This window comes from Callithrix jacchus, chromosome 4 (genome assembly GCF_049354715.1).
Source record: "Callithrix jacchus isolate 240 chromosome 4, calJac240_pri, whole genome shotgun sequence".
NCBI classification, from domain to species: Eukaryota; Metazoa; Chordata; class Mammalia; order Primates; family Cebidae; genus Callithrix; species Callithrix jacchus.
The window spans coordinates 139,209,882-139,234,188 of NC_133505.1; the positions used below are offsets into that span (position 1 = coordinate 139,209,882).

The window sequence follows — 24,307 nt, forward strand, 5'->3', positions numbered from 1 at the left end:
AGACCTATGAGAAGGGTAGATGCCTGGCTTGGCTTCTTGCCCCCATCCTGACTACGGCGTGTTGATTCACCAGCTGGTAGGAGGGTGGGCCATGTGCAAGCTGAGCTGCAAGGCAAGACATGCAGACACCTGTGAGAGTCTTCACTTGCCCTGCAAAATACTCTTTATCCAAGGAGATGGGACATTACATAGCAAATATCAAACACTACGACAGGCCAAGAAAGTCCATAAAAGAAGGGTAAAAGCTTTCTATTTTGGTGCCTTTAATGACATTTTTTCTCTGTAGTTTTGAACAAGGGTCTCTGCATTTCATTTTGTGCTGAATGCTACAAATCATATAGACAGTCTTGTAAATAAGGAATAGATAATATTGTCAAATACTAGGTTAGGCTTTTTCAGGACAATTGAACTTAAAGAAATCTCATGGTTATAAAAATCCTAAGTGTTTCTACTGAGTAGCAGAGCAGGGAAACAGTTCTCCTATCATAGAAAAACTTATTAATTATAATTATCAAAAGTGGGATTCATTTCATGATTCACACCTTACACTGTGGGGATTCCAAGTGAAGAATTTATAATGGGTAAGATGGATTGGCGGGCTTCCTAAAACATCCTAGGAGATGAAAGCTTTTTAAAAGGTGACTTCTCAAATATGTAATTATATTATACATGATCATCCTTTGCAAAGAAGAGATTCAGATGTGTAAAAAGAAAACAGGTATTTAAATTAGATTTCTTCAATTACTCAGTTAATGTGATTGCTGGGCTGATGAAAATTCCTAGTAGATTTACTTGGGGTTAACTAAGAGGTTTAGACATAGTTACAGAAATAATTATGAGATTAAAGACAGAATTATGTTTTAAGTTTTTGAATTCCTTTAATTTCCCTTTAGATTAAAACTGAAAAAGAATACAATGTGGAAAAATATTTGTAAGCAGTTACTCACATGTGCAGTTTGTTGTTTTTTAATTTTCAGAATTCAAGATTATAATTCCCTATCACAAGGAAGGAAGGAAATAGCAAACAGCAGAACCATGACCAGCAATTTTTCCCAACCCGTTGTGCAGCTTTGCTATGAGGATGTGAATGGATCTTATATTAAAACTCCCTATTCTCCTGGGTCCTGGGTGATTCTGTACACAGCATTTAGCTTTGGGTCTTTGCTGGTTGTATTTGGAAATCTCTTAGTACTGACTTCTGTTCTTCATTTTAAGCAGCTGCACTCTCCGACCAATTTCCTCATCACCTCTCTGGCCTGTGCTGACTTCTTGGTGGGTGTGACTGTGATGCCCTTCAGTATGGTCAGGTCTGTGGAGAGCTGCTGGTATTTTGGAGCCAAATTTTGTACCTTTCATAGTTGCTGTGATGTGGGATTTTGTTACTCTTCTGTCCTCCACTTGTGCTTCATCTGCATCGACAGGTATATTGCGGTTACTGACCCTTTGGTCTATCCTATCGAGTTCGCCGTGTCTGTGTCGGGAATTTGCATCAGCGTGTCCTGGATTCTGCCTCTCACGTACAGTGGTGCTGTGTTCTATACAGGTGCCAATCATGATAGGCAGGAGGAATTAGTAAGTGCTCTCAATTGTGTAGGTGGCTGTCAAATTGTTGTCAATCAAGGCTGGGTGTTGATACATTTTCTGTTATTTTTCATTCCTACCCTTGTTATGATCATTCTTTACAGTAAGATTTTTCTGATAGCTAAACAACAAGCTACAAAAATAGAAACTTCTAGTAGCAAAGTAAAATCATCTTCAGAGAGTTACAAAATCTGAGTGGCCGAGAGAGAGGAAAGCAGCTAGAATCCTGGGGTCATGGTAATAGCATTTATTATTTCATGGTTACCGTGTACAATGGATACATTAATTGATGCCTTCATGGGCTTCTCAACCCCTGCCTATATCTATGAGATTTGCTGTTGGGGTGCTTATTATAACTCAGCCATGAATCATTTGATTTATGCTTTATTTTATCCTTGGTTTAAGAAATCTGTAAAACTGATTTTAAGTGGGGATGTTTTAAAGGATAGTTCATCAACGATTACTTGATTTTCAGAATAAGTTTAAGCACTAAGTTGAGAAAATGAAGAATATTTTCAAAACTATGAATTTTGAATGAAATTAAATATAAGAAATAAATATAACTTTTCACAATTGAAAAAATACATCATTTTTGAAATTAACCAGGAGAAAGGTCACAGAAGATTAAACTATTAAACCATTGTAAAAATATTTACTGCACCATAAAAACCCTAGAAGAAAATCCATCCAGGACATAGGAGTAGGCAAGGACTTCATGAACAAAACACCAAAAGCATTGGCAACAAAAGCCAAAATAGACAAATGGGACCTAATCAAACTCCACAGCTTCTGCACAGCAAAAGAAACAGTCACTAGAGTGAATTGGCAACCAACATAATGGGAAAAAATTTTTGCAGTTTACCCATCTGACAAAGGGCTGATATCCAGAATTTGCAAAGAACTCAAACAGATTTACAAGAAGAAAACAAACAAGCCCATTCAAAAATGGGCAATGGATATGAACAGACACTTTACAAAAGAAGACATACATGAGGCCAACAAACATATGAAAAAATGCTCATCATCACTGGTCATTAGAGAGATGCAAATCAAAACCACATTGAGATACCATCTCATGCCAGTTAGAATGGCGATCATTAAAAAATCTGGAGACAACAGATGCTGCTGGAGAGGATGCGGAGAAATAGGAGCACTTTTACACTGTTGGTGGGAGTGTAAATTAGTTCAACCATTGTGGAAGACAGTGTGGCAATTCCTTAAGGCCTTAGAAATAGAAATTCTATTTGACCCAGCAATCCCATTTCTGGGTATATATCCAAAGGACTATAAATCATTCCACTATAAGGACACATAGACACGAATGTTCATTGCAGCACTGTTTACAATAGCAAAGACCTGGAACCAACCCAAATGCCCATCGATGATAGACTGGACTGGGAAAATGTGGCACATATACACCATGGAATATTATGCAGCAATCAAAAATGATGAATTTGTGTCCTTTGTAGGGATGTGGATGAATCTGGAGAACATTATTCTCAGCAAACTGACACAAGAACAGAAAATGAAATACCGCATATTCTCACTCATAGGTGGGTGAGGAAAAATGAGAACACATGGACACAGGGAAGGGGGTAGTACATACTGGGGTCTATTGGGGAGAATAGGGGAGGGACAGCAGGGGGTGGGGAGCTGGGGAGGGATAGCCTGGGGAGAAATGCCAAATGTGGGTGAAGGGGAGGAAGGCAGCAAAACACACTGCCATGTGTGTACCTATGCAACTATCTTGCATGTTCTGCACATGTACCCCAAAACCTAAAATGCAATAAAAAAAATAAAAAAGAAAAGGAAAATAAATAAATAAATAAAATGCAAAAAAATATTTACTGCATTAAATAATAAATGATAAAGTGGTTCACATGTCACCTGTGTATATTTTGCACACCTCTTTGCCACATGCATTTGTTTTTTCCATTTACTAAATTCTGAATCACATTTTTGGATGTGAAATTTTGAATCATTCTTTTTTTTATGCTCAACTCTCATTTATTTTCAAGTGGCCCATTCTTTTTTTTTTTTTGAAATGGAGATTTTTCTTGTTGCCCAGGCTGGAGTGCAATCATGGGTCCTCTGCTCACTGCCACCTCCACCTCCCAGACTCAAGTGATTCTCCTTTTTCAGCCTCCCGAGTAGCTGGTATTACAGGTGCTTGCCACCACGCCTGGCTAATTTTTTTGTTTTTTAGTAGAGATGCTTATTTATAAAAAAATAAACATTTTTTATCCATGTTTGCCAGGCTGGTCTCAAATGCATGACCTCAGGTGATCTGCCCACCTGGGCCTCCCAAAGTGCTGGGGTTACATGTGGCCATTCTTTAAGTGTCATTTGCACCACTATATTAGTTAGTGAGGGCTGCATTCTTTAAGTGTATTTTTGCCACACTTTATTTGGCTAGGCCTGCAATAAGAAAGTACCACAGACTGGATGTCTTAAATAACAAAAGTGTACTTTCCTGTGATTCTACTGCCCAGAATTACAAGTCTAGGTGTCAGTAGGGTGGATTTCTTTTGAGGGCCTCTCTCCTTGACTTGCAGATGACTGTCTTCTTTTAGTGTCTCACCTGGTCTTTCTCTATGTGTGTGTGTCCTCAACTCCTCACAAAGATAAGCAGTCATATTGGATTAGGGCCCACCCTAATCACTTCATTTTAATCTAATCATCTAGACGTGAGTACTAGGGGTTAGAGCTTCAACATATCCATTTGGGGTGACAATTCAGCCCAGAACAGACACAGCCCATGTGGGATGATACTATCAAAGGTTCTGTTTATTTGCTGCTCTTCTGTGACTATTCCTCTGTGTTTCTTTAATGATTGTGCCTTCCAGGATTTGGGAGGCAGCAGATAAGACTCTCCTGCTTAATGGCTGGGCAGAATCTTAGCATGCTCACCTGTAATACGGTGGAACCAGTAATTCAGCCTTGGGATCAGGAAGTAGCTATAGACATTGCCCAGAAATGTTGCATGGTAAACAATATACCACAAAAGGCTGGCACAAAGATTATTAGCAATTGGGACCTGTGCAAGAATTATCAACGATCTCTAGTAGTTGTCATTTCTATGCAACTTTTTATCTCCTGAAAATAATATATAACTTGCTTCCACAACTTTTCTCAATAGTTTTTATCACACTAAAAATAATGTGCATTTCACTACTCAGAATGTTGCAGTCAAAATCCTATGCTAATACAGTTTTTTAAAAGTGTATTTAAAAGAGTATAAACAATGTGTGTTATAACTTTATAGTTCACTCTCTGGAAAAGTTTAGACTTGATTCAATAGAAGTCATTTTGATATGAATATCTAGAGTATTTGGTATAATGCTTTTGTTGGCACCAAGTGATAACCTCTTCGGCCAGAGATGGCTGAATTAGAGTTTGATAGGTGATTTTCGGAAAACTCTTCTATAGGCTTGGTTAAGTCCATCATATCATCACTCAAGAGAAAGAAAAACCAAAATACCAAATCTGTTAATATTGAGCTTTAGAATGAAGGTTGCTGTATGTTGCCTAAGTTTTATTTCTCTGAGTTTTAATTACTATGATAAATACATATTTATCACCAAAACATATCAGCACATACTTAGAAGTAAAACATTTGATGCATTTCCTTTAGGCTACCGCTAAAGACAGGATGGTCCAATCTTTCCACATTGCTAGTTACCACACCTAGATGAGAGAAAAATCAATATAAAATTCAAAAATAGGAAGTTAAACTATTATTTGCAGATAATATGACTGAAAATAAATTTGTCTAACTCCACCTTATTACCATTGAGAACTAGTCCCAGACATCAAGAACTCTTTCCCTGATGTAGAAATAGATGACAAGACATACATTTTCCATAATTATTATTTAGCATACTTAAGATGCAAGTGTACTCAGTGATCTTGAGTTATTATATATACATGTATAAGAAAATAAAATTTTCTTATTACATTTATTTAAAAAAATTCTATGTGTGACATCTTATTCCAGTAACGGTAGAATAGGTTATTTATTCCATTCCCCTACTGAGAAGATCTAGGAAATCTGGAAATTGTATTTCAAAAATCTTTAAAATATCAGAAAGATATAAAGGAATTCAATAATTATTTAAGATCCAGGGAAAAGGCTATTCAGAGAGGCAAATCTCAACTTTAGGGCCAATACCAAAAAGGCGTCTGAGAAGATGAAGAGTGAAGCAGAGCTTTTAAAAATTATTATTATTTCAATAGTTTTGTGAGTACAGGTGGTTTTTGGTTATGTGGATAAGCTCTTTAGCGGTGAGTTCTGAGAGTTTAATGCACTTGTCACCTGAGCAGTGTACTCTGTACCCAGTATGTAGTCACCCCCCAAACTTCTCCCCTGAGTCCCCAAAGTCCATTATGTCACTCTTAAGGCTTTGCATTTTCATAGCTTAGTTCCCATTTAAGTGAGAACATACAATATTTAGTGTTCCATTCCTGAGTTACTTCAATTAGAATAATGACCTCCAGCTCCATCCAAGTTGCTGCAAAAGACATTATTTTGTTCCTTTTTGTGGCTGAGTAGTATTCCATGGTGTATATGTACCACATTTTCTTTAACCACTTGTTAGTCAATGGGCACTTAGATTGGTTCCATATCTTTGCAGTTGCAAATTGTGCTGCTGTAAACATGAGTGTGCGTGTGTTTTTTTCATAAAATGACTTGTTTTCCTTTGGGTAGATACCCAGTAGTGGGATTGCTGGATGGAATGATGGTTCTATGTATATTTCTGTAAGAAATCTTCATACTGTTTTTCATAGTGATTATACTAAATGACATTCCCACCAGCAGTGTAAAAGTGTTCCCTTTTCACTACATCCATGTCGTTGTTGACTTTCTAACTGTGGCTCTTCTTGAAGGAGTAAGGTTGTATCTCATTGCGGTTTTAATTTCCTTGATGATTAGCGATGTTGAGCATTTTTTCATATTTGTTGGCTGTTTGTACATCTTCTTTTGATAAATGTCTATTCATGCCCTTCAAGCAGAGCTTTTGACAACAAGGTTTAGTGGAAAATGATTAGATTTTAGAGTCTAACAAGAAAAACAAGCCCAGGCAACACTGACCACTAATGGTTTTTGTTACAATCTGGAAGACTATTATTCTCTACATATCAGGGTAAACATTTACTTCAAATACTCTCAACATCTACAATGGAGAAAAGGATTATCCCAGATTGCTAGTTCTAGCAACATGCCACGAGTAAAGGCAAATTTTCTCTGGAGAAACTTAATATCTCAGTTCTTAAGTTATTACATCAACTTTTCATATAGAGTGCCTCAACTCAATTTAAAAAAAAAAAGGAAAAAAGGTCATATTCTTGAAATCAACAGAAATGATGGAAGACACTTAAAGCCATTGGGAAATTTATATTATGCTTTAAAGTAACTAACTTGATTACCTTTAACAGTTTTTACTATGCCAAAGCTGACCACATTCAAGGAAATTATCATGTTTGGAAAGTCTAAATTGTTTTAAAAAAAATCCAAGGTCCAGATTTGAAAATTATTGCTCTCTCCTTCTCAAGCCACAAAGAATTCAGACATTGGTTATATAGAGGTCTACAAATAGATTATAGTATCTATGTGCTGTCTGTATCCTGCCTCCTATCTTGCACAGGTCTGATTTCACGCCACAGAAAGATTGTCCCCTGAAACAGTAGGGTGTCTTCATTTGGCCACTTCAACAATCTTTGCAAAAGTGAATTCCCACACCACTTGAGTCTGGAAGTGGTGGGAGAAACTAGTTTCTGCGCATTGGCCACAAACCATGGAACCTCATGGTGCTAAAGGGTTTGGTGTCCTTAGGGTGCCTTAGTCAGAGTAAGCAGTCAAGTGTTAGGCAGAGAATATGAAAATGCATAAATGATGCTTTGATACAAATGCCATGGGACAAAGAAGAAATCAAACCGAAAATTAGAAACTACTATTAATCGAATGATAAAATATAACAAATAAAAATAAGCAAAATAAAAAATTTGTAGAATGCAGGGGAGAAATATCTGATTCAGGCTATGATGACATAGCTCGGTCAAACCATCTCCCCCACTTAGTACAATTATAAAAGCTCAACTGAACACATAAACAACTGTTTAAAATGTTGAAGAGCAACTATGACAGCCTAGAAGTGTTGGACAAAATTGTAGAGAGAAAGGAAGCACATTGAAGTGAGCTGGGTCTTCTGCAAAAATGTTTATATTCACAAGAGCATCTATTCTCGCTGTGACACAAACAGGCTCAGCAGAAAATGGTGTCCAAAACCAGTCAACAGACTCAAATTGCTGTCTGGAATTAAATTGTAGTTTAGGGACAAAAGAGGCCAGCGTTCGAGAGACCAACACTCAGGAGAAGGGAGAATAGCAGAGAAGTGAGGACAACCTACTGTGTTGCTTTTGCCCTCGGAATTTTTCTGAATTTCTCTGTGGCTGGAACCCGAGAAACAAAGGAAAATGTAATTGTTAAGAAGGTAAGCAGGACTTTGGCAGTCTCTTGCAGCTGGAGAGGCAAAAATTGGAGTTCAGGGGCTGCTTCAGAGAAAAGACCAAAGTAAACAACCCAGGAATTCAACTGAGAGCTCTTGGAGGAAGGTATCAAAGTGGTAGCAATTTTTTTTTTTTTTGAGACGGAGTCTCGTTCTGTCACCCAGGTTGGAGTTCAGTGGCATGATCTTGGCTCACTGAAAACTTTACCTCCTGGTTTCAAGCAATTCTCTCTCTTTAGCCTCCTAAGTAGATGGGATTGCAGGTATGCTCAACTATGCTTGACTAATTTTTGTATTTTTAGTAGACAAGGAGTTTCACCATGTTGGTCAGGCTGGTCTCGAACTCCTGACTTCGTGATCTGCGCCCCACTCCAGGCCTCCCAAAGTGCTGGGATTACAGATGTGAGCCACCGTGCCTGGTCTACAGTGGTAGCATTTTAAACCTCATGATTACTATATATGATTCATTCATTCATTGTCTTTTGGGTTTTATAACATCTCCCTATGTTTATATGATATTTTGCTAGTTTGGTTACTTTAACTGTGTTCCAAGTGCTTTGATTTATGTGTTATTTTACCGTTAGTTTAGGGGTACAATAAAACTTACTATAACTGGACAATATTAAAACACAGTTTATCAACTATAAATTTGTTCTCTAAATCAGTCTAAATTTGAAACTAAGGAATTTGTGATAGAATGAGAATTTTCTAGTAATGAGGATATGAAAAACAGTGCACGAATATAATACATTAAATTTGGAAAGAGGAATGGTACTTCAATTTTAATTGTATAACCTCTATACTTTTATTGTTTTGTTAAGTGAACATCTTTAAGCATTTGATAGAAACATATTTACTAAATGATGATTGATACAAAGTTCATATTTCCAGTTTCTGCAAATCTGCCACTTCCCTACTTTGTCAGCTGTATTTTCCTCCTCCAGACCTTCCTTTCATATTAACTTCTGCCACATTCAAAGGTTTTCTGGTTCCCTAGTCCCTGCGTAGGTCTTGCACTCTATGTCTTTCTCTAGATTAGATTTGCTTTGCTTTCATTTTCAGAAGCTTATTTCTTGGGGTCCGGTTTTTCTGCAGCTCCTAACAGGTCTCTGAGCTTTACACATCAGCCATTATGGGCCCAGAACAGAGCTCATATTTATATTTTGGAGATACTTCACAAATGGGGAAATAACCTTAGTTCAATTTCTGTGGTAGTGATTTTTATGGGATTATTTTTCTCAACCCATAAGGTTTGTCATTTTCTGTTTCAGTCATATTATAATGCACTTTGCTGTCTTTTTTTAAATAAACACTATCCAAAGTTTGCACATTGCCAATGATGAAAATAATAGTGTATTTTAAATTATAGGAAAAGAATAGATTATTCAAAAAATGATGATGGGACATATGGTTTTTTGGAAAAATATTGCTAAGCATCTTGCCTCATACCATTTACAAAATCAAAGCTGATTTCCTACAGAGGTTATAAAATTAGAAGAAAATATTGCTTTCATAATTTTCTTTTGTCAGAATCATAACAGAAAACTCAAATCATCATGAACTCAATTTAAATATTTTAAACTTCAATAAAAAACAGGCAAGTTAGGGAAAAAATAAAAACTTTTGAAAAGCTATGGGTAGCATACTTAATGGAACAAGAATACACCACAGAATACTATGCAGACATAAAAAAAGAACAAGATTATGTTCTCTGCAGGAACATGGATAGAGCTGGAAGCCATTATCCTTAGCGAACTAATGCAGGCTTAGAAAACCAAATACAGCATGTTTTCACTTATATGGTAGTTAAATGGTGAGAACACAAGGACACAAAGAGGTGAACAACACACACTGGGGTCTATTCGAGGGAGGAGGGTGGAAGGAGGGAGAGGATCCTGAAAAATATTTATCCTGTACTATGCTTAGTACCTGGATGATAAAATGGTCTGCATATTAAATCCCCACGATACAAGTTTATCTGTATCACAAACCTGCATATGTGCCCCTGAACTTAAAATAAAAGTTAAAAAAGAGAGAGAGAAAGAAAGAAGAAAGAAAGAAAGAAAGAAAGAAAGAAAGAAAGAAAGAGAGAAAGAAGAAAGAGAGAAGGAAGGAAGGAAAGGAAGGAAGGAAAGGAAGGAAGGAAGGAAGGAAGGAAGGAAGGAAGGAAGGAAGGAAGGAAGGAAGGAGGGAGGGAGGGAGGGAGGGAGGGAGGGAGGAAGGAAGGAAGGAAGGAAGGAAGGAAGGAAGGAAGGGCTGGGTGTGATGACTGACCCCTATAATCGCAGCTCTCTGGGAGTCCGAGGCCAACGAACCACTTGAGCCCAGGAGTTCGAGACCAGCCTGGGCAAAGTAGTGGAACTCTGTCTCTATAAAAAACATAAAAAATTAGCTGTGCATGGTGGTGTACACCTGTGGTCCCTGTCACTTTGGAGGCTGTGGTAGGAGGATCCCTTGAGCTGAAGAGACAGATTTTTCAGTGAGCTGAGATCTCACCACTGCACTCCAGCCTAGGTGATAGAGCAAGACCCTGTTTCCAAAAAAAAAAGGTTTAAAAATTAAAAGCTTTATAAAACAGAAACAGAGATTGCCACCCCACTACACAAATAAATAGGCAATTAAAAAATGCAAAGGGCAAATAAGTATATTAAAATTCCAAATTTACTACTAATCTTCAAAGGCTAATAACAACATGACAGTTTCATATATCAAGGTGGCAAATGTTAGAAGGATCAATAACACACTATGGTGATCACAGTGCTGGGAGCTGAGCACTTTCATAAGAGTTGGCTACACTCATATTCATCTCAGGAGAATATAATTTAGTATCCTTTTTTTGAAGGGAATCAAAAAATTGTATAAAACTTGAAACATGCCAAGGCAGCAGGTTAAAGAGGTCAGGAGTTCAAGACCCGCCTGACCAGCATAGTGAAATCCCATTTCTACTAAAAAACAAAAATTAACCAGGCATGATGGTGGCACCTATAATCCCAGCTTCTTGGGAGGCTGAGACAGGAAAATCGCTTGAACCCGGGAGGCAGAGGTTGCAGTGAGGTGAGACCATGCCACTGCACTCGAGCTTGGGCAACAGAGTGAGACTGTCTCAAAACAAAACAAAACAAAACAAAACAAAACAAAACAAAACAAAAAACAGAACTTGAAATATACATTTTACTTGATTCTGCAGTTCCATTTCTAACAATCCTAAGAGCCCTGCAAGTAAGCACACATTACAAGCATATTTGTTTCATAACTCTCAACTGTTAATTAGAAAAAACTTACATCAACATGGAATAAGTTAAATACATTGTACTCTACCTATGTAATGGAATGTTAAGAAGTCCTTAAAAACTGCTCAGATTTCTTGTACAGACTTACGACTGAAGGCAATTACAATATATATATATTTTTTTTGCTGAAGACAATACAACAACTTTTAATATAGCTTACAAAACAGTATATACAATGTAGCCCCTATATATGTATATTCTTATATAACTTCTTAGAAAGTCTCATCTTACATATGACAGACAGTTGTATGTAGGTGGAGGAGGTAATAATTTCTTTGTAAATTATCTCTATCATGTACATGTTTGTGATGAAATAATATGTTAAAATTGATAGAGCCATTTCACATATCTCAGTTCTGATCAGAGTGCTGATATTAGGATTGTATGTTCGCTTGTTTTCATTCAAGGAGAATGTCTTTTGAGTATGTATCTGCGGCATATTGCTTTTTAACGTATGAAAGAAAATGATAGCTGGGTTGGTATATTTCAGAAACGACATCTTAAAGGCATTAAACTATCTTAGGAATTATGTCTTGTTGTATTAATGTATTATAAGTGTTATTTTGCAGCAGGTCTATCAGATCTTCCAACTCTTTCTTCTGAAAGTTAATTATGTGCTGTATTCAGGAGTTATAGAAGCTACCAAGAGTCATTCTCAAATCCATTTCCTCCAGGAACATGTGGCTAGTTACAAAGTAAGAATTAATTCAAGATTTTGTTTACGTGGTAAAATAGACGTAAGAACACAACCCTCAGTGAGGTTAGTGAATAGGAAGGTTTTCTGCAGAAGGTAGAATGTCTTAGCGTGTCCCGATTCCCATTAGCACAGCATCTTGAGTTCTATCCTGAGAGGCACCCTGAAGAGATGTGGGATCCTATTTGGAGTTTTCTCAGATGTCTCATACTATGAATGTCTGACTGAAAACCCTGGACATAGAGTTAGGACTGTGACCCTGTAACAATACTGGTTGAAGTTTTAAAATGGCATCTCAGACATCATAGCTGATTTCAGCAATCTCAGAAGACTCTGAAAGAGTGTGTTTGGAAGAGTTTTACACAAGGTTTTTAATTACATGGATAGACATAGGGTGATTAGCATAGAAAATGAAAACCAAACAAACAAAAGCAAAGTTGGGCTTTTCAAATCACTGTCCGTCAGAAAAGGACTTATAGCCAGAGCATGAAGGCAATATTTTTAACGGCCCGTGTCTATCTTAGACTTGACATTTCTTTAGAACCTTCATGACTTCCTAGCAAAAGAAAGAAGGCTAAGCCAGCCCATCAGCACTAGCCATGGGATACAGAGACCTGTGGCTGGGACATTGGCATTGGAAGAGGAAGACTTCACAACAAGGCTGGAAGGAAAACTTGCCTTTGCAGATGCAGCATGCTGCTAAGTGTGCTGTTTAAAGTTAGGGAAATGCATTCCTCAAGACAGAGTACAGAGAGTACCCACTATTATAGTGTGAAGGTCAAGTCCACTGGAACCTGGATGCCACCCTGGGAAAAGGAGTAAACCCTAATTGTACTGAGATTTATTTATTGTACCCAAAGGAAGACAAGCATATAAGCAAATTAAAGTGAATTGCAGAAAAATACATTACATTCATAGCATACCTGAGTGTGTAATGCCAAAGATTTGTACCTATCATCTAGTATATTTTTGTCCTCTCTCCTCCCACACACTGACCTTTGCATAAATCCAAACTGCTTGGAAAATGAATGCGGGTGTGATCAGTCTTAATCCTGTGTACATTTCTCCTTTATCCCATGCTGCTACCTAAACTATGACTGTGTTACTATAACAAAACCTCCTTGTCAATCCTGATGATACATAACACCTCCTCTTCTCCAAGCCTTGGTACATACACTGTTCTCTCTTTCTTGGTTATGTTTTCTGCGTTTTTTTCCTTTAATTTCCCTCCTCAACCTACGAGACCAAACTTCAAGTTCACCTCATTGGTATATTTTTTCCACACACTCTTGGAGAAAGTTTGTATTTCTCCATTATGTTGATCTTACACTGCAGAGCTCTTCTAGGGCACTGGCTTTCTCTCATACATTTATTTCATACAGCTATGGTGAAGGTCATATTTTCTGGTTCCTCCTGCATTGGGTGAGCATATCTTATATGATAAATTCACTCAAGCATTCAAGTTTCCCTAAGTATCTGGATGCCTTTCTTGACAGCAAAGAAAGGAAGTTCTGACCTTTGTCTTCACTTGGTATTGCATTTGGATCCATATTTCAATCATCTGATCAAGCAATCCGTGGGCGCTCTTCCTAGCTCCTTGAACTAAAATATTTAATATAGACTACCTGCTTAATGGGCCGATATCAATACATTCAACTTAATCCAACTTTGCATTCTTCCCTTATTGGTATTCTATGATTTGGATTCAGTCCCATAGATAATTTTCAGGTTTCTACTAGTATATATTGTCAAAATCATCCAAGTTTTTTGGTTTGTGTGTCCTTCCTCATGGGTCACACTATGTACCTCTTCTATCTGGGGCCTGAGTCCGATTGTAAGTCAGTCTAAAAACAAGGAAAGGTGTTAAGAGTAGGTCGTGAGGAAGATCAGCAGGACATTGTAAGGCAACTACCTCAGAAGAGGACATTATACATTCTTTACTTGAAAGGAGACTGGCCTTCTCAGGCAGGGCTGAAAAGGCTGCCTCCATTGGCAGAAAAGGCTTGACCCAATTTAGGAGTTTGAGGTACCCAGTTTTATAAAGATCTGTCTACATGTCACCATTCTAACTTTCAAAATCCTTTTCCTTCTAAATCAGTTCCAGGATTTTAATGAAAGAGACCCTGGGAATTTGGAAGTTGAGTTTGCTTTATAATTCAACCACCTACAGACTTTTACTTTGGGTTTGATACTCAGAAACATATCCCTGTGGTTATAAGAGATAAGAGAGTCTTTCAGTGCGTTCATAGAAGCTTTCATGTTCTTTAGCTTATAAAACTTGTCCCTTTCTTTCCCCAAGGTCTCCATAGCAGTTGAAAGTAGCTAGCCAATCCATTATACTCCTCATTTTTATTAAAATGTGGTATGGCAGCAAACACATGGTCACCCAGAGCCTTGTTTTCTGTAAACATTTGACTATAAGTGTCTACAGACAATAATTTGAGTAAATGTTTTGCCACTGTATGCCACAGAATACCAGTTCCCTAGCTATCACTGGAAATGGAGTCAGTAGTGCCTTTAAATATGATTATATCAGATAATCAATTCCAGGAAACCAGATTTATTCAGAGACTTCTTCTTAATATTCAGTTCCTGTGGAGCATTGTTCTTTTTTTTTTCATTGTATAATGTTTCTCTTTATTTCTTAAAGTACTATTTGTGTAAATTTTACATTGTCTGCTGTTTATATAACCATGCCTGCTTATTTAATACTTATTATTATAGTATATCCCTCTCAATTCTTTTTTTATTCAAACTATCTGTCTATATTTAAAAGGTATCTCTTGTAGGCAGTATATAGTTAGGTATTGCTTTTTTAATGCAGTCTGACAATCTCAGCTTATTAATTGCAGTGCTATACATATGTATATATAGAGAGAGAAATTGAAGATATATATATATATATCTACATCTCATGTAAGTAATCTCATATGTTTGGGCTTATTCTGTTTTCTTGCTATTTATATTTCATTTTTTCCTTTTGTATTTTAATTCTCTGTTTCTCCTTTCTTGCCTAATTTGGGCTAAACACTATTAGTTTCCATTGCTTTCCTTCTATTGGCTCCTTAACTATGGAGAGATACAACATGGTCATATATTAGTAGACTCAACACTTAAGATGTCCAATTCTTCAATGTTATCAGGAAAATAGAGCAATCCTGAATATGCATGTACCTAATTGCAGAGCATCTAACTTTATAAACCATAAATGACCAGAACTAAAAGGATAAATGAATAAATTTACCCTGGTCAGATATTTTAGCATCTCTCGCTCCCTAATTTATTTATAGACTCAATTTTATGCCAATAAAAATTCCACAGGTTTTTTTGGGCAGAAATTGGCATGGTGATTCTAAAATTTATATGAAACATCAAAAGACATGGACTGGACTAACCAATTTTGACAAAGGATAACAAAGTGGAAGGCTTATATTAGTACAACCTGACTTTAAGACTTACTAGAGGCAGGCGAGGTGGCTCATGCCTGTAATCCCAGCACTGTGGGAGGCCGAGGCAGGTGGATCATGAGGTCAGGAGATTGAGACCATCCTGGCCAACATGGTGAAACCCCATCTCTAGTAAAACTACAAAAATTAGCTGAGTTAGCTGAGCATGGTGACGTGTGCCTGTATTCCCAGTTACTCAGAAGGCTGAGGCAAGAGAATTGCTTGACCAGGGAGGTGGAGGTTGCAGTGAACTGAAATTGTGCCACTGCACTCTAGCCTGGCGATAGAGCAAAACTCCATCTAAAAATGAAATGAAACAAAACAAAACAAAATGAAAACTTACTAGAAAGTTTCAGTCAAGACGGTAAGATACTGGCCTAAATATATGCATGATAAATAATGTAATAATATAGAAAGTCCAGAAATAGACCCATTCATGAATGATTGATTTTTGATAAATACCATTCACCCTGGAAAGAATAGTCTTTTTAAGAAATGTTGCTGGAATTGCTGAATATCCATATACTACTACTACAGCTACTACTAAACCCCAAACCCTTCCTCACAACATATTCAAAATTAATATAAAATTAAACTGAAATATAAGAATTAAAATTATTAAAGCTCTAGAGGTAGCATAGAAGAAAAAGGTTGTGATAATCAGGTTAGGCAAAGATTTCTGAGAAAAAAAACAAAGGCAATTACCATACAAAATAGTTGAATTTTACGGAAATTAAAACCTTCTACTTTTTGAAAACACTATGTAGAGAATAAAAAGTAGATATTTACAGCATATATTTGGAAATAAGATATATCTAGTCAACTCAATAATAAAAAATTAAATTCAATGAAAAATGAACATTTTTACAGGTAGTTCACTAAAATGAATACATTAGCAGCTAATAATAATATGAAAAGATGCTCAATATCATTATTCACCAACTAAAAAATGTGAGATATTGCCACACACTTCATAGAATAGATAAAATACAAGGAAATGGCAATATCAAGTGTTGAAGAGGACTTGGAGCAACTGGAACATTCAGATTGCTGGTGGCACTATAATATGGTGCAATTATAATATAATTGACATGTTATAATTGATCAATTTGAGTTTGATAAATGAATAAAACTGATTTTATTTTAGAAGACAGTTTTTAGCTTCTTACACAGTCAAACGTAAGTTTCCCATAAAATCCACCAATTTTTCATCTAGATATTTACCACAAAATATAAAAGCATGTGTTTATGCAAATGATTGTATATGAATATTCACAATAATACTATTAATAACAGCCCCAGCATGAACACTGTCCAAATGCCTATGAACAGGATATATTGATAAATCAGGTGTGGCTGTGTGGTTTGCTTTACATGTAATTTTTAGAACAGGCAAAAATAATCTATAGCGATAGAAAGGAGATCAGTGGTTGCTCATGGTAGGAGAAAGGAAGTGGGGGTGAGATTTGCTGCAAAGAGCAATTAATGTGTCTAATCGCATCATCTTACACAGATACAATTTGACTTGTGATTTCTACAAAACCCTAATTAGTCTGCTTGCCATAATTATAACATAATTGACATGTTATAATTGATCAATTTGAGTTTGATAAATGAATAAAACTGATTCTTACACTTTGGTCCACAGCAGTCAACACATACTTTTGTATACTAAGTTTCAGAGACTGTATCTATAATTTGTAAACCAGGAAATATTTAACTAAACAAACATGCATAAAATTTCTTTTAATATTATAAAAATATGAAGTAATATAGTTTTTAGGATTGTAGTTAGTGATAATTCATGTTCATAAGAAAGATAAGTTTTGTTAGAATTATAATGGATAAGACATTCACAAATTTAATTACATAGTTAAAATGTCCTAAAGATTTATGATTGTTTTTGTATAATAGTACATCTATGTATCATAATAAACTGGGTTTTGAAAATAAATTAATTAATTCAAAACCCAAAACAATAGAATCTTTGGAATCAGGAATTCCATTGTGTGATTTACTTTTCAGTGGATCTAAGTGTCAGTGTGTTTTACAAATTTGTTTTGACAAAACACTTGTCTAGAATTGTCTACTTTAATTAAACTTGTATTAATTAATATAGCACTACTTGGGAGGCTGAGGCAGGAAAATTGCTTGAACCTGGGAGGCAGAGGTTGTAGTGCGCTAAGATTGAGCCATTGCCCTCCAGCAAGACAGAGCAAGACTGTCTCACAAAAGAAAATTGATACAGCAAATAAATGAAGAAAAATGACTGAGCAAGTGTGAGTTCTGCCTGAGATATAAAACTAAGGGATAAAAAAGGGAGATTTGCTAGAGGTCATTTGGAGGCTGTGATTGAAGAAAAAGTACTTTCATACTGTTTCTCATCCTACTCAATGTGTTCCACAAGCTGTTAGTCTATATTTCTAAGAAATACTTGTCAAACACAAATGGATTATGGAATAAGTCAAGTTGAGCACAGACTCAGCTATGCACTAACTTGAAGAATTGCTTAGACCATAACTTGGATACATTGATTGCATGTGATCACTGCCGACTGCTCTTTATTTGCAGTTGAACACTTTGACCTGCTTTGTGTTTGGTTGCTTTGAGCCTCTAATCCAAAGAGACAAGAATACAAAACATGTATCTCCCCTTCCTCTTATTAACAAACTTCTGAGTTTGGTAACCGCAACCACAGGGCTCATTATCACATCTTTCTTTCACCTTGGAGAAGAAGTTTCACACTCTGGGTCACTGGGGAGATGGTTTACTTAGTGGACTTTCATTTTAGAAATGTCTTTAAGGAGTTCACAACCTACAAAATAAAGATCAGGTGTAGAAGTGAGACTGAAAACTTTAGCTGATGCAAGACACTCAAAAGTTTGCCTCCAAATTCTGCTCTGGGTGTTAGCATCACAAAACCCTGGGAAAGAGGACTTTTGCTTACTCTTGATCCTATCTGATCCAAATCCATTTATGATGATGGTCTTATAAGCAAGACTGAAAGAATTTTATACGTGCAATAATTTTAGAGGCCTTGAAAACACCCTCCAATGGACATCCCATCTCAGCACTGGATGAGGTGCCCTTTATTGATTAATCCTGAACATAACCGTATAAATTAAAACAGAATCCTTTAGTAAGTTTAGATGATACAATAAAAAATAGAATATCTAAAGTCCTACAAATATTGAAGGATTTTTGTTCTCTCATGTTTTTAGGAACCCCTGTGTCTCATCGCCTGTCATTGTGCTTACTGTCGACGCTATTGTCTTTCCCCTCCATAGTGCTTATCACTATTTGAAATCACAAATCTATCTTTCTATTTCCTTAAGTTTTGTTTCCCTCCCAAGATTACAAGCTTCCTGAGTATCGTGGTCATAACAGTTTTGTTCATTAGTTTAATACACAGCTACTGGCCTTCAATAAATATGTGTTGAATAGATGAATTAATAAATAAATCTCAGAATGATGAAGGGGGCATAAAATTATTTCTTTATTTGAAACGGCAGGCATCACTCAATATTTTTTTACTGCCTAAAACAATGGTCTTAGGAGGTAGAGGGTTGATTTTGTACCTTGAGGAATTTGGCAATGTCTGGAGACATTTTTGGTATCACAACTTGAAGTATTTTACTGGCATCTAGTAGCAGGAATGCTGCGAAAAGCCATGTGATGCACAGGATAGCTTCTCATATCAAAGAGTTACCTGAATTGAAACGTCCATTGTGCTCAAGTTGAGAAAGCCCCGCACAGGGTTTTGTCTATTTAAGCAATTGACATCATTTCACAAAATCAGACACTCAGAAAATATTAAGAAGAATCTGAAAATTATTTGGTAAACAGTGTTAATTTTATTGACTAGGAATCAGATAGCAAGGTGGATTATTAATACTTATCACTCTTTATAACTTGAAAACCAAGTTCACAAATGTCTCTAAAGTCACAGCCCTGTACTGGAAAGAGAGTTGAACCTTTCTTCAGGAAGATAATAATACTTTTCTTCACTTGGCAGTGTATTCCAGGGCTGGGAATGTTACTGAGGATTCCGTTCCCATTTTTCAGTTTCCTGCGCATTATTCTTATTTTTTGACTACTTTTAGCATTGGGAGCACAAAGGCCAACCACCAGGAATTGCAAACAAATGTGTATTCAGAGAGAGGGCTCACTGCCCATTTGACATGTGGATACAGACACGTTGCAGATGTGTTCTCAGTAACAACGTCTTGAGGGGAGGACTGGTTTTTCCATCAGCATCTCAGAAATACTGGTGTGTCTAAACACCACATAGTATTTTAATGCTTTCATGCAATGTATCTCATCAATCTCAAGCTCCCCTCACTATACATAATAATTTCTGCTTGTTGGTAGCCAATGCAGATGGAAAAATGATTCTTAACAGAAGAAAAAGGGCCAAGTATTGATGCTTACTGTTTACACCCTGTTGTATCTTTGTAACAAAAACCCAGGTGGCTAAGTTATAATTGGGAACAAGGGAATGGTTCAAGTATATGCACTAAGGAAAAATCAATCTTTGGCCCAAAATACATAATGATAATAGAATTTAATGTAGAGCAGAGACCTGCTTTGTAGAATCACTTTCCTAGTAATCATTGTTGGAAATAATCCTACTAGTTCACCCCTTGCACTATAGGGATTCCATCACGGGATTTTCCCACTGAAGGAATTCATTTAGCTAAAAGGACTTCATCTTTGAGGCAGTAATGCAGGACATATAATATAGAGAAAAAGCTAACAGGAGGTGATCTTTCACCTTCATAATTACATCCCATATCAGTGACTGTTGCATAGAGAAACTCGAGAGGTAAAAATAAAATAAGGGAATTTTATCAAATTAAGAGCATGAGACTTTGTCAGTTGAAACAATTGCCAGTAATCCGGTGCAATATAATTTTTGTTAAATTTTTTATTGCCATAAAAACATTTGGGATTTATAATAAAAATGGAAACTTGAAGAATTATATTAGAGATAATGTCTGATAATTTCCTCTGGCATCCTGGTAAATATGTGTGTTTTCCCCCAGGAGCACTGAAAATCAGAAAGAATCCTGTATTTTTTTGTGATAAACAACAAGGACAACCCTTCTCCACTTGTAAATAACAGCGTTATGAGCAGCAACTCATCCCTGCTGGCAGCCGTGCAGCTGTGCTATGCGAAAGTGAACAGATCCTGTGTGAAAACCCCCTACTTGCCTGGATCCCAGGTGATTCTGTACATAGTGTTTGGCTTTGGGGCTGTGCTGGCTGTGTTTGGAAACTTCCTGGTGATGATTTCAATCCTCCATTTCAAGCAGCTGCACTCTCCCCTCAATTTCCTCATCGCCTCTCTGGCTTGTGCTGACTTCTTGGTGGGTGTGACTGTGATGCCCTTCAGCATGGTCAGGTCCGTGGAGAGCTGCAGGTATTTTGGGAAAAGTTTTTGTACTTTCCACACCTGCTGTGATGTGGCATTTTGTTACTCTTCTCTCTTCCTCTTGTGCTTCATCTCCATCGACAGGTACATTGCGGTTACTGACCCCCTGGTCTATCCTACCAAGTTCACCGTGTCTGTGTAGGGAATTTGCATGTCCTAGATTCTGCCTCTCATGTACAGCAGTGCTGTTTTCTACACAGGTGTCTATGACGATGGGCGGGAGAAATTATCTAGTGCCCTCAACCTCCTATATAGGAGGTTGTCAGACTGTTGTAAATCAAAACTGGGTGTTGATAGATTTTCTATCCTTCTTTCTACCTACCCTTGTTATGATAATTCTGTATGGTAACATGTTTCTTGTGGTGAGATGACAGGCTAAAAAGTTAGAAAATACTGGTAGCAAGACAGAATCATCCTCAGAGAGTTACAAAGTCAGAGTGTCCAGAAGAGAGAGAAAAGCAGCTAAAACCCTGGGGGGTCATAGTGGTAGCATTTATGATTTCATGGTTACCATATAGCATTGATTTATTAATTGATGCCTTTACGGGCTTTATAACCCCTGCCTCTATTTATGAGATTTGCTGTTGGTGTGCTTATTATAACTCAGCCATAAATCCTTTGATTTATGCTGTATTTTACCCATGGTTTAGAAAAGCAATAAAAGTTATTGTGACAGGTCAGGTTTTTTTTTTTTTTTTTTTTTTTTGAGACAGAGTTTCGCTCTTTTTACCCAGGCTGGAGTGCAATGGCGCAATCTTGGCTCACCACAACCTCCGCCTCCTGGGTTCAGGCAATTCTCCTGCCTCAGCCTCCTGAGTAGCTGGGATTACAGGCACGTGCCACCATGCCCAGCTAATTTTTTGTATTTTTAGTAGAGACAGGGTTTCATCATGTTGACCAGGATGGTCTCTATCTCTTGACCTCCTGATCTACCCGCCTCAGCCTCCCAAAGTGTGGGGATTACAGGCTTGAGCCACCACGACCGGCCTGATGGTCAGGTTTTAAAGAACAGTTCAGCAACCATGAATTTGTTCTCTGAACACATATAAGCAGTTGAATTGAAGAAATTCAAGATACCTTTAAGATTTCCAAGGGAAATGAGTTTTAAAAAAATCAGTAAGACTATTAATGAATAGCAAATAAACTGCTCTTCAAACGAAGCAAGATAAATCAGTGTTTTTCAGTCTTGTCAAGATGTGCACTTTCCTGTCTCTTATCCAAAGATATTTACTTGACTGATAAATGTTAATTTTCTATTTGTTAACTGCTTTAGAGCTCAGCATATCTCACTCCCGGCAGACACTCTCTTTCCTCACTTCGTCTTCTAATCCATTGACTCTTCCCTCTGCTCTGGTCTGTTTCCTAAAAATATTTCTGTTTCTTTTCTGAATCCCTTTTCTCTTTTCTTTACAAAGTGTTCTACTCTTTCCCAGCCAGCCAAAAATTTCATTTGTGAATAGCCTTTATCGAGTTCTTGCTTTCTTTTGCTTTGGTTGGTTTACCAAAGGAGCCCTTTAAGGTATCAGCTTAATCTATTCAATCTTGGGAGAGATCTCAGGGTGTATGGGGCAATTTGCAAATGTAGACTCATCTTGACCAGGCTGTTGTAATTGTCAAGCAACTTATTGTCATTCTTGTAATTATTTCCTCCCCCAAAGTAGGAAGCAGAAGCCACTGCACTTCCCAGAATAACGTTAGGATGATTATTTGCCTGCTGTTCTTGCTATTGCACAAAACTGTGTAAAGAGTTGGTATGAATAGAACCCTGTATTATGGTATTCAGTTCATACACATTGAATACTACTTGCTCCTTTAGGGAGAATATCTTTCTAGTGCAGTCTCTAGTTTTCTTTTTTTAATAGTGAAACTTAATTACAGCAAGGAATTTTTTACAGCAAGGAATTTGCAATTTTTAGAAGCAATGTGGAATACACATCAACAAGGAGCATTCAGGGATTTATCCATGTTTTTCCCATTTACCAAACACGAGACCTATACCTATGTTGTATTAAAATCAGTGCTAGATGCCATAGACACAGACATAACATCCCATTTTTGTCTTTAAAAGCTGTGATTCTGGCAAAAAGCAATGTTAGTCTCTGAAAATTTTTACAAGGGCAAATACTAGCTCAACCAGGTAATTATGGTTCAATATCAGTAGCAGTAAGTCAAGTGGCAATTGTGTGTTCTTGACATTATGTAATGAGAATGGCTTTTATCTCTATAACATTTCTTCCCCAAATCCATAACCCCCATATAAGTATGAGAAAAACATCAGACAAAACTTTATTGAGGAATAGTCTATATAATGTTTGACCAGTATTCCTCAAAACTGTTGAAGTCATCAAAAATTAAGTACAAGAAGCTGTCATGATTGAGAGGAAAATAAGAAGACGTGACAACCAAGTAGTGTGATTTCCTAAATGGAAACCACATGTAGTATGGCATCCTAAATGGAAAGCTAGAAAGAAAAATGACAGGAAAAATGAGGAAATCCAAACAATGAATGGAAATGTTCTTGCTATATTGATAACAATATTGGATTATTAATTATCACAAATGGACCATAATAATTTAAGATGTTGATAATGGGAGAAATTACTTAGAGGGTATACAGGAATTCTCTGCACTCTCTTTGCAATTTTTCTGTAAGTCTACAACTATTCTAAAATTAAAAGTTTATTTAAAAAATATAGAGTATAGAATTCCTGCTTGATAAAGTTTCTAGCCTGTCTGTGTGAAAACAGCAATGCACTTATCCTTACAGTCATTCATTTAGTCATTCTAAAAATATCCTTGCAGACTCAGTGTGTACTAGATTCTTGGTTTGGTGTGATCGGGAATAGAGAACCGGGAACTTAGAATGTGTTGTGGCAAAACCCCAAATAGCAGTAATTACGACTCGGAATGGGAGTTTAAGCTATAAGAGGATGTGTTTCAGGAACACGGGAGCAAGGAGAATTCAGACCTGGTAGGAAAATGAAGGAGTTAGATGTATTAAAGAAGTGGCATTTAAGTAGGGCCTAAAGTTTTATAGGAGGGAAAGGATGGGATGGGATTTTCAGGCATGAGCAAGGAAACTGAGAAGGTGCAGAGTGTTCAGGGAATATGAAAAGAAAACAACTAAATAACCACCAAGAAGCAGTCACACTTTTAAACCCTCCCAAGGTTGGCCTCCACACTCTGTACCTCTACCTCTCCTGGGCATCCTCCATTGTGGTTTGGAGACATACTCATCTCTCTGCTCAAGTTTTGACTACCATAATTTTCATTGTTTTCTAGGAAACATTTCTCAAATGAGATTTTATAAAACAGTCATCACATAAAATGCTCTAAGGAAAAAAATCTTCTGATTC

The 24,307-nt window shown here is 36.8% G+C and overlaps 2 protein-coding genes across 2 annotated transcripts; both read left to right on the forward strand.

The window, feature by feature from the left end:
* The first annotated feature begins 1,035 nt into the window (after positions 1-1,035).
* Positions 1,036-2,049, forward strand: TAAR8 (trace amine associated receptor 8). The gene is given in 1 exon segment (XM_003732728.6): positions 1,036-2,049. A coding segment is annotated over 1 exon segment (1,014 nt).
* An 18,597-nt stretch (positions 2,050-20,646) lies between these two features.
* TAAR6 (trace amine associated receptor 6) lies at positions 20,647-22,000 on the forward strand. The gene is given in 4 exon segments (XM_035294673.3): positions 20,647-21,198; positions 21,200-21,424; positions 21,426-21,632; positions 21,950-22,000. Coding segments are annotated over 4 exon segments (1,035 nt in total).
* Positions 22,001-24,307: the final 2,307 nt, after the last annotated feature.